Genomic DNA, 16,636 nt, shown 5'->3' on the forward strand with positions numbered 1-16,636 from the left:
TCTCCTTCTTCTCTTCGCCTGGACTTCTGTATCTTGTCCAGGAAGCTATCGACTATTCTATATTTCCCCCCTTGAGACCCTCGCCAACATGGCCAGACTCGGAGGAATCACCCACCCCTTTGTCCTTTTTGCGATACTGTTCGTCGCATTTGCCTCGACAGCATCTGCAGCGTCAGCAGTACTTGGAATTGATCTCGGCGGTGCATATGTCAAAGCAGCAATCGTAAAGCCAGGAGTTCCCCTCGACATTGTCCCCACCAAAGACTCGAAACGCAAAGAAGCCGCCGTCGTTGGTTTCAAACCCGTGTCTGGTTCCGCTCTCGAATTTGGATCTTACCCCGAACGACTTTATGGCGGAGATGCTCTGGCCCTCGGTGGTCGCTTCCCTGGCGATGTCTTCACCAACCTCAAGACCCTCCTCGGCCTCGTTCCTGGTGAACACGCCGACTCTATGATCAAGAACTACCACGCACGCCATCCCGCAGTCAAGTCCAACTTTGAGCAAGAGAAGGGAGCTGTCTCGTTCGTACCCAGTGCCTTTGGCTCGTCTGAAGCACCATGGAGTCTCGATGAGTTGCTGGCCATGGAGCTCAAGAATATCCGCGCAAATGCCGAAGCAATGTCTGGCGGCAAGGGAAGCTCTGTCACTGATGCTGTCATCACCGTTCCCGTCCACTGGACTGCCGACGAGAGACGTGCTATCCAACGTGCCGCCGATCTGGCTGGTATCAACATCATGGCTCTCGTCAGCGATGGACTGGCTGTTGGCATCGACTACGCCGTCAAGCGCACTTTCCCCAGCGTCAGCAAGGGTGAGAAGCCCGAGTACCACATGGTCTTCGACATGGGTTCTGGTTCGACCACTGCCACCATCCTCAGATTCCAGTCCAAGGACGTCAAGGACATCGGCCGCTTTAACAAGACCATTCAGGAGGTCGCCGTCATGGGCGCTGGCTGGGACAAGACTCTTGGAGGAGATGAGCTCAACGCTCTCATCGTAGATTACCTGGTCGACAGCTTCGTCGCTAAGCCTCAAGCCGTGAAGGCTGGCATTACCGCCGAAGAAGTCAAGACCCACGGCAGAACCGCTTCTAAGATTTGGCGTGAAGCCGAGCGCGCAAGACAGGTTCTCAGTGCCAACTCTGAAGTTAGATCGAGCTTCGAGGGCTTGTACAAGGATATTGACTTCGCCACCAAGCTCACCAGAGCCGACTTCGAGAAAATGGCTGCTTCCCACGCTGACCGTATCCAAGCCCCTGTTCAACAGGCTCTGGATGCTGCCAAGCTGTCTTTCAAGGATCTTGACTCTGTCATCCTTCACGGTGGTGCTATCAGAACCCCGTTCGTCCAGAAGAAGCTCGAGTCCATGACTGGCAAGCACACCGAGGTTCGCAGCAACGTCAACTCTGATGAGTCGGCCGCTTTCGGTGCTGCGTTTAAGGCCGCCGATTTGAGCCCCAGCTTCCGTGTCAAGGAGATCAGAGCTCTTGAAGCCGCTACCTACCCTGCAGGCATCAAGTACCCCGCGGATGGCAAGGAGAGATCGCAAAAGCTGTTCGTCCCTACTTCTCTGGCCGGGTCTGCCAAGGAGATCACCATCAAGAACCTTGACGACTTTACTTTTGGCATCTTCCAGACTGTTGGCAGCGTTGATCGTCCGGTCACCGAGGTCATCACCCAAAACTTGACCGCTTCCGTTGAGACTCTGTCCACCAAATTCGGTTGCTCCAAGGACGAAATCTCTACCAAGCTCAAGCTTCGCATCAGCCCTGTTGACAGCATTCCTGAGATTGTTTCTGCTTCAGTCAGCTGCGAGACTGAGGGTGGCAAGGCTGCTGGTCTCGGAGACTCGGTCAAAGGACTTTTCGGATTTGGATCCAAGAAGGGCGACCAAGAACCTCTCATCGAAGACGAGGAGGTAGAGACCGTGAAAGAGTCTAGCTCATCATCGTCCCGCTCTTCCTCCAGCACCAGTAGTGCCAAGTCAAGTGGATCGGCCACCCCTGAGGCTGATGCCAAGAAGAAGCGTACTGAGACTATCCCTATCAAGCTCACCACTGTTGTCAAGGGCCTTCCCCAACCTGCACTCGAAGACATCAAGTCCATGAAGGAGCGTCTTGCTGCCTTTGACCGCTCGGACCTCTCTCGTACCCAGAGAGAAGAGGCTCTGAACGTTCTCGAAGCATACACCTACCGCACTAGAGATCTCCTCGAGAACTCTGACTTTGTCGGTGCCTCGACGGAGGCTATCAGATCTCAGTTGACTTCTCTGCTCAGCAGCACTAGTGACTGGCTTTACGGGGAAGGCTCTTCGGCAAAGGTTGAGGCTTTCAAGAGCAAGCTTGCTGCTCTCAAGGCTATTGTCGACCCCGTCCAGAAGCGCAGAGAAGAAGCCGCTGCACGTCCCGAGATCCTCAAGTCGCTGCAAAGCTCGCTCGATCAGACAAAATCCATGGTCGACGCCATCGGCAAGCAGATTGCTGCCTCCATCTCTTCCGCCTCCGAGGCAGCTCTATCAAGCAGCACCACCACCACCAAAGCAGCCCCTAGTCCCAGCTCTGCCGACGACCTTGACGATCTCGAGGATGTCGACGCCTCAAGCACCTCTTCATCAGCCAAACCCAGCGAATCCCCTGCCCTGATGCCCTACACCTCAGACGACCTCACCTCCATCACCTCGGCCTACGAGACCGTCGCTGAATGGTTGAAGACCAAGATCGCCGAGCAAGACAAACTTCAAGCTTTCGAGGACCCAGCATTCACGGTCAAGGAAGTGGAGGCCAAAGCCAAGGAGCTCAACAAAGCGCTTATGGATATGGTGACCAAGAAGATGCAGATGCCCAAGCCTAAGGCTAGCAGTAGCAGCTCGAAGAAGCCGAGGGCGTCAAAGAGCAAGAAGATGAAGTCGACGAGTAGTGAGACGGCGACTGAGTCGCCTTCTGCCAGTGCTTCTGTTGTTGTTGAGGAGGAGGATAAGCCTATTGAGCATGAAGAGTTGTAGAGCATTTCTGTTTCAGCGTAGAAGATATATCAAGTTTTGCCTTTTTACCGTTTTACATCCTGTCTGAAGTCACAAGCATTGCCAAAGTAAAGTTCTATCCAGTTGTGTTGTTATTTTGCATGATATCTATTTCTCCCTTGACCCATGTTCATCTCGCACCAACAGCACCATGCGGCACACCCTGCCTCCTCCTCGCAATGGCCTCACCCATCGCATTCCTCACCTCGACGTTACTCCTCACAGTATTGTCCACCAAGAACCTCTTCATGCGACCTCTCATCTCCCTCATCGCTGCCTCATCACCAGCAAACGGCGTCATCTCCAATCCCATCAACATGTTGGCTTCATTCTCAAGCGCTTGTCCCAAAGCACTGATTCTTTGTAATTGCTGCTGAGACACCTCATCATTTTGGTTGGAAGCAGCAGCAGCAGCGGCTTCTGGAGAAGTGATCAAAGGACCGATTTGAGAGAAGGCGATGAAAGCCGTGAGGATGAGTTTTCTGAGCAGGGAAATGAGTTGCCAAGGTAGGAATTGAGGATGTGTGGGTATGATTGCGAATATCGGGTTCGCCATCTGCATCAACAAGCGAGGAAATGTTGGGTTGGTTAGGCAATGCACTTCAAACACCCCCAATGCTGCCAGTGCCAGGAATCTCCAAAATGCAGCTTGTTTGATGTATCCCAGGAAGCCGAGAAGGGTTAACACAGCGGCAGTGCCTGAGTAGTAGAAGAAGAGGTTCCGAAGGCCGATGGTGAGGAAATCGGGGATGGAGGTTGGTTGGGGCCGCCAGAAGAAGATGTCTGGACCGAGGCGGTCGTAGGCGAAGCGTTTTGTTGGGTCGATGAGAATGTCGCGGCAGAATTTTAGATGGACGTAGTAGGATTCTGCGGTGGTGCGGTCGGAGCCTGGGGATACTTTGTCCGGGTGGTGGAGCAGTGTTCTTTGGGTATTCATCAGCTTTGTTTCTTTCGTCGAAAGGTTGGAGGGGCAGCGATAGGGAACTTACAGTCTTCGGAAGCGACTGTTGATTCCTCTTTCGTTGACATCGAGGCCTACACCGAGGTCTTGGTATAGGTTTCCTGCCGTGCGGAGTTGAAAGTCGGCTTCGTAGATTGTGTAGAGGAGGTAGGCTACGATGACTAGGATGTTGATTCTTCGGCGGTGTTGAACAAAGGCCCTGCTTCCAGGCTGTGGTTTGGGGTCACCTGCGCGTATCCAGACGGCATAGAAGGCTGATTGGACCCATCCTGTTACCAACTGTAGAATTGATAGTCAGCCATCGATTCTTTGTTTCTCTTTACTTAATCACAATGGATGATCTGACATTATGGCAGAGGTAGAAGTAGAGTCTCGAACGGAAGAAAAATATTGAGGACTCGATGGTCTGGTCCCCTGCAAAAAGCAGAGGATGGTCGGGGGGAATATGCCACATATTGATGATTCGGGGAGTGGAAGATATTGCAAGATGGGAAACACGAAAGGTACACTTACATTGGGCAGGATATACCAACCAGCTAAGGAAAGCAAATTGTCAGACATGATTTATTAGTCTGAGCAGGATTGCGAGTAGAATGGATGGTTCGAGGTCGAGTAGACATGGACGTGTAAACTAACGCAGCCCCCGGGGGGTCAAAGAAGCCTTGACTCGCGGGTGTGCACGGACTCAGAACTGCTTTGGCATGTGAAGCCAGCGAGTTTGAGGTGTCGAGTGGAAATTCTTTTTTTGTTCTCTCGCGACAGCAATAATATCCAATTGCCGCTCAACCACACGACATACACACAACGCACATAACGCACATAATGTCAACAGATAACACGGCAAACACACCAAAGTCCGCAAAGACGAAAAAGAACAAGGACGACAAGTCAGCAAAGAAGCGACGACACGACGAGCAAGCCACAGCACCAGGAGCAGAAGCATCAGAACCCACAATCGAGAGCCTACCAAAGCGTCCGCGCATTGCCTCGCCAGCTGCACACGCGGACGCAACCAGCACATCACCTTTTGTCAAGCAAACCTCATCCTTCTACCTCCCTCTGTCGCCAATCTACCACGCCTTCCCCGTCGACGGCCTCTGCGCAGAGCACATCTCCCCTCTACTCCTCACCTACCACCCACCCCTCGGCGGCGTTATCCTCTCCTACTCCAACCCACGCCTCTCCAACACCCCCGCCAACGCTCCCTCCTCGCGTGACGGTCCAGATGCCTCTCCCACCGTTCTCGCAAAGTCAATTGACGAATACGCCGTTTCCTTCATCTGGCTAACCGTCGATTTCATCCTGCTACGCCCCACCCCAGGCGCCGTCATCGAAGGCTACGTCAGCCTCCAGAATGAATCCTACCTGGGTCTCGTGTGCTGGAATTTCTTCAACGCAGGCGTAGACCGCAAGCGCATTCCCTCGACTTGGAAATGGGTGCCCAATCACAATGCCAATGCCGGCACCAAGAGCAGCACCGATTGGATGAGGGGTTTGCGCAACAAGAGTGACGAAAGCAGTGGTCATTACGTTGATGAGAATGGCAACAAGATTGAAGGAAAAGTCAAATTCACAGTCAAGGATTTCGAGTCTGCGCCCAGCACGGAGCGTGAAAGAGGCTTCTTGAGCATCGAGGGTACGCTGTTGAGTCCCGAGGAAGACAAGGCGTATGACAAGGAGCTCAAGGCTGCGAGAAAGGTGCCGAAAAAGAAGAGGGTGCCTGCTTTGAATGTCAACCCTGAGTAACGAGAGAGAGGGTCTCTATACATTTTTACTTTCTGTTTCTTTTTTCGTACATGAGCGTCTCTTACATGTACTCACCATGCCCATCTATATCCTGCGACAAAGCCATCAGATCTACCTTTCCAATTCATCCGCAAAACAGCTCCGAAAATCCCATGCATTCAGATAGCAGAGAGTTCACAATCATTGAAGAAGATCAAAACTTGTTTACCGAACTCGCCCAACTTCCTTGATTTTATCGGCTTGCCATCCGCGCTGCCGACACGAGTCAACACTGGTTACTTATCATGAAGAAACAGAAGGTGTTGTTATGATGTTTTGAAGATTTCTTTATTCATTCTTCTCGAGTTCGCGAGAGCTCTACTCTAACTATTTACGTCCATCTCTTATCTCGAAAGAGCCAGTCCGGCCAATATCCTCCTTCTCTTCAGCCCAGCTAAAGTACTTTTTGTCTTCTCTCCCAATTCAAAACAGAGCCAGTCCATAAGAAGATAGAAACATCCGGCCCGTGGGCATCGCCATGCAATCGCTAATGCTAAAAATCAACAGACAAGCAACAATAAAAACAAGACATGTAGAACATGTCGAACAAAAACAGAGAAAAGAACAAGATCATGCAACAATGCCATCACCCTCGATCATCTCCTTGAGAATATCACTGCCTGGTCCCTTGAGAGCCGAGAGCAGCTCAGCGTGACCAACACAAGCAGCCATTCTCTTGTCATCGCCCATTGCTGCACCGGTGAATCCAGATTTGGATCTTCTGCTGGGTGTACGCGAAGGTGTCAAGGGCATGGAGAAGGAAGAGGCTCCTTTTGCTTCCACAGCAGAGACGAGTGAGAGTGTCTCCAGGCCACTGACCACGTCCCTAAACTCAATGCTGCTGAGAGCGTGTAACATATTCTCGCGACTGCAGAGGGTGCAGTAGGCTTCGAACAATTGCTTGACAGTCGGCGCGGAATTTGCATGCTTGGAAGGTGTCATTGGAAAGGTGACCACGCTGGGTGCCTCACGCTTCTTCTTCTCCAAAGCTGACAAAGCGCACAAGACAGCTTTCTGTTGCAAGTTAAGAGATGCCAGACGTTGAGATGCTCCATTGCTAAAAACAGCGGCAGTAACTTTGGCGACATGAGCAATCGTCGCTCTCGGCGCAGTCTCGAGTGTCAAGTGACTGATAGAAGGGAAGAGCGTGGTCTGGCGAGGGTCTTTGAGCGCCGACTTCTGGAAGGCTGCCAATTTGACGGCGGGAGATGCAATGTTCGGGTTCTCCTTCAGCGGCGTCTTCGACGGGCTGTCTTGCAGACGAATGCGTGCTTGCTCAACCTTCGTCTCAGACTCGATCATGTCGACAGCTCTCCTGCAGATATCGAAGGCCTTTCGGAGATCACCAGTCTGAGACGCGACCTTCTTGGAGCAGAATTGAATGGCTGCGGGATGTAAGAATGGAATGAAGTTGGGATCTGCCAGAGAAGCATTCAATCCCTTGAGTTTCGATGTGATGATATTCGCAATTTGAGGAGCGGTGTATGGCATGAATGGCAGCAGATTTGGTTTGAGATTGCGTGACTTGAGGCGAGGCAGAAAACGGTCAGTTAGATCGAGAGCGTTAGCAATGCCAATAAGAATGAGATTTGACGAAGGCTCCATTGACCACTCAAAAAGGCTGTACAACAATTTGAGATCCAGATCGACAAGGCGATCGATTTCATCCAGGATGACAATGTACTTCTTCTCCTGCTCAAAGAAGTTGGGGCGTAGGATATCGAAATCTGCGGCGCGCCCAGAAACGCTGTCCAGACCCAGGTCTTTTGACAATGTGTTGGCAAGGTCTTTGGCTGTTTTGACACTCATACAGTTGACAGTCGAGATGATCATTTCACGTTCTGACTCAGATGCAAGGTCTTGACAAACTTGACCAACAAAAGCACTCTTTCCGGTTCCTGGTGGTCCTGAGATGTAGAGACATCCGGCATCTGCAGAGTCGAGGCGCTCTGATATAAATATAGACAACTGTTTCTTCTCTTCCTCTCTTCCAATTAAAACGCCAGGGTCCGTACATCTTGAGAAGATCTGGCGGGCTTGGTTGTACACATTGTTGGCGGCACTTGATGGAGTGTAAGGACTGCGAGGAGTGTCGGGGCTGCTAGAAATAAGATGGCGGTGCCTTGGTGTGATTGTGATTTTTGAGGCGAGCGCATCTCGGTGTCGTGGTGTTTGCGGTGTAGCAAGTGGGCTTGACTTTGCGGGAACAGATGATTTGGTAGTCTTCGAAACAGAGAAGTGGGCACTGATCTTATTTGGTGACGATACTACGCGTTTCGAGGGAGTGGGTTTGAGTTGTGTTGCAGGAGAAGATATTGGGTTGAAGAATGGGTTGTCGTTTTCGTCGTTCCCTAGGACCAGAGTCTCGCGGCGCTTTGCCCGGGTCTGTATGCTGCTGTCTGATGCTGTTCACACGATCAATATCTGAGCACGCGTACAGTGCTGATGATTTTTACCATTCGCTGAACTCCGGGTACGTTTGCCCAGGACAGAAGCTGACATTGCTAGTGATGAGAGAAGTCGCGACTGTGATTATGATATTATGAAAAGGAGAAGGTGTAAACAATATGATCAATGTGTCAATGTTCAATGAATGGGAAGGAGCGACTCGAGGAAGGCGCGTAAGGACGCGGCACGCACAAAGTGCATTTTTAGCGCGAAACGAGCCTCACGCACGGACTCTCTACACATTCCATCGACGTGCTGCATCGCGACAGTCGTCCACAATCTAGACTCGTCGAGCAGTCGCAAAGCCATGGCCTTTGGCAGAAGCAGTCCGCCGCCTTCTCAACCCTCGGCCAAGAAGCAGCAGTCCATATCCAGCTTCTTCACCCCTAAGCAGCCCGCTGCTAAGAAGGTCAGCGCGCCCACGCCATCCACGACCAAAAGACCATCGATATCCAATGCACCTGAACCCACAAATGATGCTCGAAACACCATTGTGAACAGCAGTCCGCCTAGGCCGAAGCGTCCGTTTGAAGAGTACAGCGACAAGGAACAAGACTTGCCGGATCCCAAGAGAACGCGTCAGGATGGTAGCGACTGGGAGAACGAGGCACCATTACCCGCTGTGTCACAGCCGTACCGACCTGCCGCTGCCAATGGATCTGCGCGTATCTCGGACCGTACAGCCAAGTACATCTTCTCAAGTTCTCAGCCCGACCAACCTCTGCCAAATGACAAAGACGACGATGCCGTTCGCAGACAGAAAGAGCGTTTGCACCAAAAGTTCGTGAAGAAACTCGGCAGACCTGACAGTCTTATCGACATCAGGCGTCGTAATCATTTCATTGACGAAGAACAACCTGACGGCGAAGATGATCCTGACGAAGAAGAAGAGGAAGTCCAAAAGCCTGCCAAGGGTAGAAAAGGTCCTGCCGTTCGAAAGACCGCCAGTAAACTCACACCTATGGAGAAGCAAGTCATCGATATCAAGAAGAAACACATGGACACTCTCCTGGTTGTCGAAGTGGGTTACAAGTTTCGTTTCTTTGGTGAGGATGCCCGCATCGCTGCAAAGGAGTTGCAGATCATGTGTATACCAGGAAAAATGAGGTTCGATGAACATCCTTCCGAAGCACACCTTGATAAGTTTGCTGGAGCGAGTTTTCCTACTCATCGTTTGCATGTTCATGTCAAGCGTCTCGTCTCTGCCGGACACAAGGTTGGTGTCGTACGTCAACTAGAAACGGCTGCATTGAAGAAGGCTGGCGACAACCGCAACACGCCGTTCGTCCGCAAGCTCACGAATCTGTACACAAAGGGCACCTACATTGATGACGTAGAAGGTCTGGATGGCCCTGTGGCTGCACCAGCTGGAGGTGCTCCTGCAACCGGTCATCTACTTTGTCTGACCGAGATGAACGCTGGAGGTTCAGGGACTGATGAAAAGGTGCGCCTCGGCATTGTCGCTGTTCAGCCCACCACGGGCGATGTGATCTACGATGACTTCTACGATGGCTTCATGCGAAGTGAGCTTGAGACTCGTCTTCTTCATATCGCTCCTTGCGAGTTCCTCATCGTTGGTTCTGTGTCCAAGGCGACCGAGAAATTGGTCGAGCATTTGTCAGGAAGCAGAACAAATGTTTTTGGAGACTGCGCACGTGTAGAGCGCACGGAAAAATCACAGACATTCGCCGCTCAGGCGCACACGCACATATCCGACTTCTACGCTGGCAAGATGCAGTCGGACAATTCGTCGGAAGAGAAGTCTGCCATGCTCGACAAGGTTCACCAATTGTCTGAACCTGTCACGATGTGTCTTTCGGCTATGATTACTCATCTGACTGACTACGGTCTTGAGCACGTCTTCGATCTCACCAAAAACTTTCAGTCTTTCAGTGCGCGCTCTCATATGCTTCTCAATGGTAACACTCTGTCATCGTTGGAGATTTACCAAAATCAGACAGATCACACCGAAAAGGGCAGTCTGTTCTTCATCTTGAATCGTACACAAACTCGCTTCGGTCAACGTCTTTTACGCAAGTGGGTGGGTCGTCCACTACTCGACCAAGAACAGCTTCAGAAACGCATTGGCGCTGTGGAAGAGCTTCTCGATACTGATCGTGCTATTCCCACTGATCGTATCAAGAACCTCCTCGCTCATGTCAGGGGTGATTTGGAGAAGTCATTGATCAGAATATACTACAAGAAATGTGCCCGTCCGGAGCTCGTGTCTGTTCTCCAGACGTTACAAAAGATCTCGAACGAGTACGCACATGTCAAAGCTCCGAAAGATTCTGGTTTCGAGTCACCACTGCTAGCTGAAGCTATCGCGTCATTACCGCTCATATCTGAAGATGTTATATCTTATCTCGAGAGAATTGACCTTCAAGCGGCCAAAGACGATGACAAGTACTCCTTCTTCCGCGATCAGTATGAAACCGAAGAAATCACTGATCACAAAGTCGGCATTGCTGCTGTCGAGCATGATCTGGATGAACATCGCACTCAAGCTGCGGAGACACTCAAGAAGACTGGCAAAGTCAACTACGTGACCGTCTCGGGTATTGAATTCTTGATCGAAATTGAGAACATCCATCTCAAGAGAGTACCTGCTTCGTGGGCCAAGATCAGTGGCACCAAGAAGGTGTCTCGCTTCCATACACCAGAAGTTGTCAAGTTGATTCGCGAACGTGATAGAAGCAAGGAAGCCCTTGCCAATGCGTGTGACGCTGCTTTTGCCGAGTTACTTACGGAAATTGGTGCCAAGTACCAGACCTTCCGCGATTGTATCCAATCGTTGGCGACACTGGACTGCCTCCTCTCACTAGCCGATATCGCGAGCCAACCTGGCTACACAAAGCCTGAGTTCATCACCGACAGCGACGAGGTGCGAATCGAGGTCAAAGAAGGGCGTCATCCAATGGTCGAGCAACTTCTTCTCGATTCGTACGTGCCAAACGATATTGAACTATCTTCCAAGGAAAGGGCTCTTCTCATCACCGGACCAAATATGGGCGGCAAGTCATCCTACGTCAGGTCAGTGGCGTTGATCGGTATCATGGCACAGATTGGAAGCTGGGTCCCGGCGTCAGAAGCAAGGCTAACTCCGCTGGATGCGGTCTTCACACGTATGGGTGCATTCGACAACATGCTTAAGGGCGAAAGTACTTTTATGGTTGAACTTTCCGAGACTTCAGACATTCTCAAGCAAGCAACGCCCCGATCCCTCATCATCCTGGATGAACTGGGTCGTGGTACGAGTACTCACGATGGTGTGGCAATTGCGCAAGCTGTGCTGGACTATGTTGTACGCGAGACTAAGGCACTTACCCTGTTCATCACCCATTACCAGGCACTTTCGCGAATGGCCGAGCGATACGAAGCGCGAGAACTTCGTAACGTCCACATGCGCTTCACTGAAGAAGTTGTTGGCGACGATCATACAGACATTACTTTCCTGTATGAAGTTGGCGAAGGTGTCGCACATCGCAGTTATGGCTTGAATGTGGCAAGACTTGCTGGGCTGCCGAAAGATGTGCTTGACGTCGCAGCGATCAAAAGCACACAAATGGAAGAAGAAGCAAACAGAAGGAAGATGGCACACTTGTCGAGATTGCTTTCCTCCACCCTCGAAAACGACCAGCCACTCAGCACTGAGTTGCTCATGGCTGGCCTTGATATGATGTAGAAACAGCCTGGGACAGGCGCATGCTGTCAAGCAGCCAGTTTTGAAGCTCGATATTGCTTGATCGAAGATACCCCTTTGCTGTGTTGTGGTATGTATTATCCATGGCTGCTTGCTCGAGAAATGATAGACAAGACAAACCCAGTCATTCAAACAACCAGCACTACCAGATCATGTCGCCGATAGAAGAACTGTAGGCCTGGTCAATCGTTGGCACACATACATCGGTAGGTCAAGTCCCAGCATTATAGCGATATGTCATAGTCACGTGTATACACATATGCACTCACAAAACATAGCGCTCGCACACAACCCGATTACCCAAGGACAGCGTGCATACTGCCTCAGGAAGAGCTGCGGCGTAAGTCGCCAATAATCTTGGTCATTCAAATTGACTTCCGTCTTACTGGCGTTCCTGGTCAGCCAGGCCGAGGTTCACTACTCAAGAGCGATAGATCCGTTCTCGATTTCAGTGGTGTGAAATTAGCATACCTATCAAATGCTCGAAAGGCATCTCAGGGTTACAGGCTCATCCGCGGCTGATCCCATGCTGCGGTCAGGCCCAAAAGGTCACCTGCTTCCCGCAAGCTTTCCCAAGTTTAAGCTTCGCTCCCGCTATCTCGCTCAACCTTTATATTCGAAGAACATTGACACCTCTCCACCCAAAAAAGCCGTGGTGGTGCAGTGGTCAGCACACCCGACCTGGTATCCTAAGTTCCTACGCTCGTTTCCTACGCTCGCTTACCCAAGATCCTAATACTCTCTCTCGAGGGTCGGGAGGTCGCTGGTTCGAATCCAGCCCATGGCGCATATTGTCTTTTTTGTGCACCAACACCACGATGACTTGGTAAACATGCATTTTGCCACTGACAGAGCGATGTAGAGATGGTCCTCCTCCAACGGACGGAGTTTTCGGCCTCCAGCAACAGTCGCGATCGTACCTGCCTTCCATAACTGTTGATAGTTCGCTGACGATGCCAAAATATTCGAGGACACCGCAAGCTCCGCGCGTCCTGCTTGAGATGAGTCTTTGAAAACATAATCAACGCGAATTTCGCCGTAAAACACAACGCCTCCCCAATTACTCGGACTCTGTCGCGTATTCTCCCAACATATTGGCACATAGCGACAAGTGGAATATAAGAAGGCATAATGGCTCTGAGGTCAAGATCCGTCTATCGATAATTGACGAGACGACGATTCTCATAGAATGCCGCTCTATGTCTTGAGCAGCTGCGCGTTCCCACATTTATGGTTATGACTGGTTATAGCACGCGGAGAGGTATTTTGAGCCGGTAAAGAGAGTTTCCCATGGACGCGGATGGAATCAGTTATGACTGGTTGTTGGCGATGAGTAAGAGTGTTGATATATATCCATGCAATCTTTTCCTGTATTCTCCTTTCTTTTCACACAAAACTCCACTGCACAGAAAAAAGCACCACCGAATTCACGCAACAGAATACCATCTTCCACTCAACAACCTTTACATTAACACTCCCTACATCCAAATCGACAACCTCTACATCTAACAACCCTCGCATCAACATGGCACCACTACCAGTCCAGTTGAGTACAGTAGTCGCCTTCGCAGGCACCCCAGTCCCTACACCGTGCACCTTCCATCTAGCAGGTCACTCGCCTGTTAATTTCCAAGTCTCGCCTGTTGTCACCTCGTGGCAAGCTGATCTACCAATCCACAAGCGCTGGCTTAGTAACTCTATGGTCAGTCACGGTGATGACGATGATGGTGATTATATCACCGTCGAGGAGACTCCTGTTGGCGGCGATGATGATGACGACGAGACTTCCAGCAAAGAAACTCCTGATGGGCTTTCTCCTACATCTACTGAGGAAGATGACGGCGACACTGGTGATAAGACCTATACCAATGACACGACCATGCCGGTCGGATCAGCAGGCACTGAAGCCTCCGCCGAAGTTATAACATCCGAGCTGGTTGAGAAGTATGGCACCATGCCCACTACCATCGACGACTGCATCAACATCGAAGACGCGGCTGTCACTCAAACTGACGAGAACGATAACAACACCGTAACCATCAACTGCACAGCTTTGACAAACATGGAAACTTGGTACCTCTTGCCTTGCGATGATCACTGCCACAATGACCTCGAAAAGATCATCCCAGGCGTTGTTGTCGGAAGCGGAGCCTCTGGCGGGCTTCTTCCAACTATCCTCAATAACCGCGGATTGTGGAGTAATAACGCTGTATCGCAAACTGCCATCATCGACTGGCTCACCACTCATCTACAAAATGTCCGCAACCTTCTCTCTACTGACGTCTTTGATTGGAGTCGTGTACAATCCAACATCAAAGACCTCATGCAACACCCACCAGTAGACCTTCCTCTTGAGAACGACGTGTTCCCAGCTCCTGAGGGTGCGCCAGAGCCCGCCAGTCCAGAAGCCATCGAAGCTGCCGAAACAGCGGTAGAGGAAGCTTCAAACGCTCTCGAAAACCTCAAGCACATGACAAATGACCCTGACGCTCTCAGATCAGCTGAAGAACATCTCGCCGACCAACAAGAGATACTGCGACAGCTCAGAGAGAGTGAAAACGTCCTACCTGGCGACCACTTTGGACCAACATATACTCCGGAAGAGATTGCCGTCGAGACAGTGAAGCTCGAGGATGCCGTCCAGGCTGTGGAAAGAGCACTCAAGAACTACAAAGCGGCCAAGGGTAATCCCACTTTCCCAAAGCGCGAGCAAGCAGCCCTCGAGAAAAAGTGGCTCGACGCAAAGAAAACCCTGAAGCAAGTCAGAGACCACATTCGCGATAACAACATCCCCGTTGACGATATCCTGGAGAACACTGTTTCGGAAGAAGTTCCACGCTGGACAGAGGCTGAGATTAGGGCTTCGAAAGAAGCAGTCAAGAACGCCAAAGAGGCTCTCAAAGAGGCCAGGGGAGTGACGGACGATGGAGACGTGGTTGAAGCATTGGAACAAACAGCCAAGAATGCTGCAGATGCTGAAAGATTCATGGAGGACGACGTCTTTGAAGTCAAGCCTAAAAAGACTGTCGAAGAGGCTCAGACTCAACTCGATCAGATGCGAGAAATCAGCGACAAGGGCCAAGAAGAACTCCAAGCACTCGACAAAGACCTCCAAAACATGATGGACAATATACCTGAGGGTCCACCAGAAGCAGTCGAGGCGTACCAAAAGGGACTCGAAAGCATCGAATCCTTGAAGAAGTTGACAACCGAACATATGGCCAAGGTCGCGAAGGACTTGCTCAAGGCTGAAAGGGCTCTGAAGAGGGCCAATTGCGAACTCAAGGTGACCTTTCCAGATGACCCTGTCGAAGGCGAGCAGGAAAATCCATACAAGCCTGATCGCGTTTATGATGAGGAGAGACCTGATTTGAACGGAACTAACGATGACGATGATGCCGACGAAAACAAGGATGGCGAGGAACCTGCAGATGGCGAAGAATCTACTGAGGAGCCGATTGATCCCGACAACAATACGGAGACCAACGAAAAGACTGAGGTCACCGAACCTACCGAGACCGAAACCACCAAGACAGACGAATCCGCCGAGACCAGTGAGCCCAGTGAGACCGAGGCGAACAGTGAGGGCGACGAGCCTACTAAGACCGATGAAACTTCCAACGACAACGAGCCCTCTGATGATGGAGAGTCTATCGACATTGGTATCCTTCCTCCTGGCGAAGTTCCTATCGTCCCTCCGGGTGCCGTTCCTCCAATGGTGATCCCAATTCCTGGCGTGGGAGACGTATCTGCTCCAACAAAGATTCTGCAAGAGGCAGCTGGAGCATTGAAAGAAGCCGCAGAATGGCTCGCTGGCCTCAATGACAAGAATGACGATAAGAAAGACCACAAGGCGATCAAGAAGGCTGAGAGGAAGGTTAAAGAAGCTAAGAAGAAGTTGAAGAAGGAACAAGAGAAGGAGAAGAAGAAGCACAAGCAAGAGAAAGCTGACAAGAAGGAGAAGGAAGAGCAAGCTAAAGAAGATAAGAAGAAGGAAGAGCAGGCTGAAAAGGACAAGAAGAAGTCTAAATCTACTTCCACCAAGACCACCTCATCCAAGACACCAGAACCCACAGTCCACCACAAGCAGCACGAAGCCGAAATGACATTCCGCGGCGAACACAAGCACAAATTCGAGCTCTACGGCAAAGATTGGGCCAGAGGCAAAAACGACGCCGACAAACTGCACGACAACATGGAAAACTGTGGCATGAAGATCAAAGACTGGGAATTCTCCTACGCAGACGACAAGCCCGAGATCAAGACTTCAGACTGGACTTTCTACGCCAAAGGCGAACTTCTTCGCAAGACCGCTGCTGATGTCAGATGTCTGAACAAAGTCATCCAGGAAGCAAATGGACCCAAAGATCTCATCAGCGACACCGATGGTGTCGACGAAGCAGAAGTTGCTACTCAGTTCACGTTCAGTGACAAGCATTTCACGGTCTATGGTAAAGGGTTTGCTGGAGACAAGGATTCTGGAGAGCAGTTGAAGGAGAAGATGGCAAAGTGCTCCAAGGTCAAGGATTGGAAGTTCTACACACAAAAGAAGGATCACGGTATGAAGCTCAAGGAACAGGGTTGGGACTTTTACGCTGAGGGAGAGGTCAAGGATGTCAAGAGGAAGTGTTTGAACGAGGTTATCCAAGATTTGGGCGGCCCTATCGAGGCTATCGCAGAGGGTGATATTTAAGCTGCGGTTTATCTCAGCTAACCGTGC

General features: G+C 50.9%; 6 protein-coding genes across 6 annotated transcripts; 4 read left to right on the top strand and 2 right to left on the bottom strand.

The window, feature by feature from the left end:
* Nucleotides 1-88: 88 nt before the first annotated feature.
* Nucleotides 89-3,001, top strand: M436DRAFT_39422 (actin-like ATPase domain-containing protein; the record flags this gene model as incomplete). The annotated part of the gene is made up of 1 exon (XM_013574546.1): nucleotides 89-3,001. One exon carries the CDS (start codon nucleotides 89-91, stop codon nucleotides 2,999-3,001), a length of 2,913 nt encoding a protein of 970 aa, XP_013430000.1.
* A 148-nt stretch (nucleotides 3,002-3,149) lies between these two features.
* M436DRAFT_61368 (uncharacterized protein) lies at nucleotides 3,150-4,541 on the bottom strand (the record flags this gene model as incomplete). The annotated part of the gene is made up of 3 exons (XM_013574856.1): nucleotides 3,150-3,942; nucleotides 4,009-4,259; nucleotides 4,494-4,541. 3 exons carry the CDS (start codon nucleotides 4,539-4,541, stop codon nucleotides 3,150-3,152), a joined length of 1,092 nt encoding a protein of 363 aa, XP_013430310.1.
* Nucleotides 4,542-4,802: 261 nt separating this feature from the next.
* Nucleotides 4,803-5,726, top strand: M436DRAFT_61369 (uncharacterized protein; the record flags this gene model as incomplete). Its single annotated transcript, XM_013574857.1, has 1 exon — nucleotides 4,803-5,726. The coding sequence occupies one exon, from the start codon at nucleotides 4,803-4,805 to the stop codon at nucleotides 5,724-5,726; it is 924 nt and encodes a 307-aa protein (XP_013430311.1).
* A 609-nt stretch (nucleotides 5,727-6,335) lies between these two features.
* On the bottom strand, nucleotides 6,336-8,267 carry M436DRAFT_39355 (cell division control protein; the record flags this gene model as incomplete). Its single annotated transcript, XM_013574539.1, has 2 exons — nucleotides 6,336-8,170; nucleotides 8,222-8,267. The coding sequence occupies 2 exons, from the start codon at nucleotides 8,265-8,267 to the stop codon at nucleotides 6,336-6,338; spliced, it is 1,881 nt and encodes a 626-aa protein (XP_013429993.1).
* Nucleotides 8,268-8,520: 253 nt separating this feature from the next.
* On the top strand, nucleotides 8,521-11,898 carry M436DRAFT_40714 (uncharacterized protein; the record flags this gene model as incomplete). The annotated part of the gene is made up of 1 exon (XM_013574779.1): nucleotides 8,521-11,898. One exon carries the CDS (start codon nucleotides 8,521-8,523, stop codon nucleotides 11,896-11,898), a length of 3,378 nt encoding a protein of 1,125 aa, XP_013430233.1.
* Nucleotides 11,899-13,206: 1,308 nt separating this feature from the next.
* Nucleotides 13,207-16,609, top strand: M436DRAFT_61372 (uncharacterized protein; the record flags this gene model as incomplete). Its single annotated transcript, XM_013574858.1, has 2 exons — nucleotides 13,207-13,249; nucleotides 13,326-16,609. 2 exons carry the CDS (start codon nucleotides 13,207-13,209, stop codon nucleotides 16,607-16,609), a joined length of 3,327 nt encoding a protein of 1,108 aa, XP_013430312.1.
* Between the last annotated feature and the right edge of the window lie 27 nt (nucleotides 16,610-16,636).

Source organism: Aureobasidium namibiae (assembly GCF_000721765.1).
Source record: "Aureobasidium namibiae CBS 147.97 unplaced genomic scaffold scaffold_3, whole genome shotgun sequence".
Classification (NCBI taxonomy): Eukaryota; Fungi; Ascomycota; class Dothideomycetes; order Dothideales; family Saccotheciaceae; genus Aureobasidium; species Aureobasidium namibiae.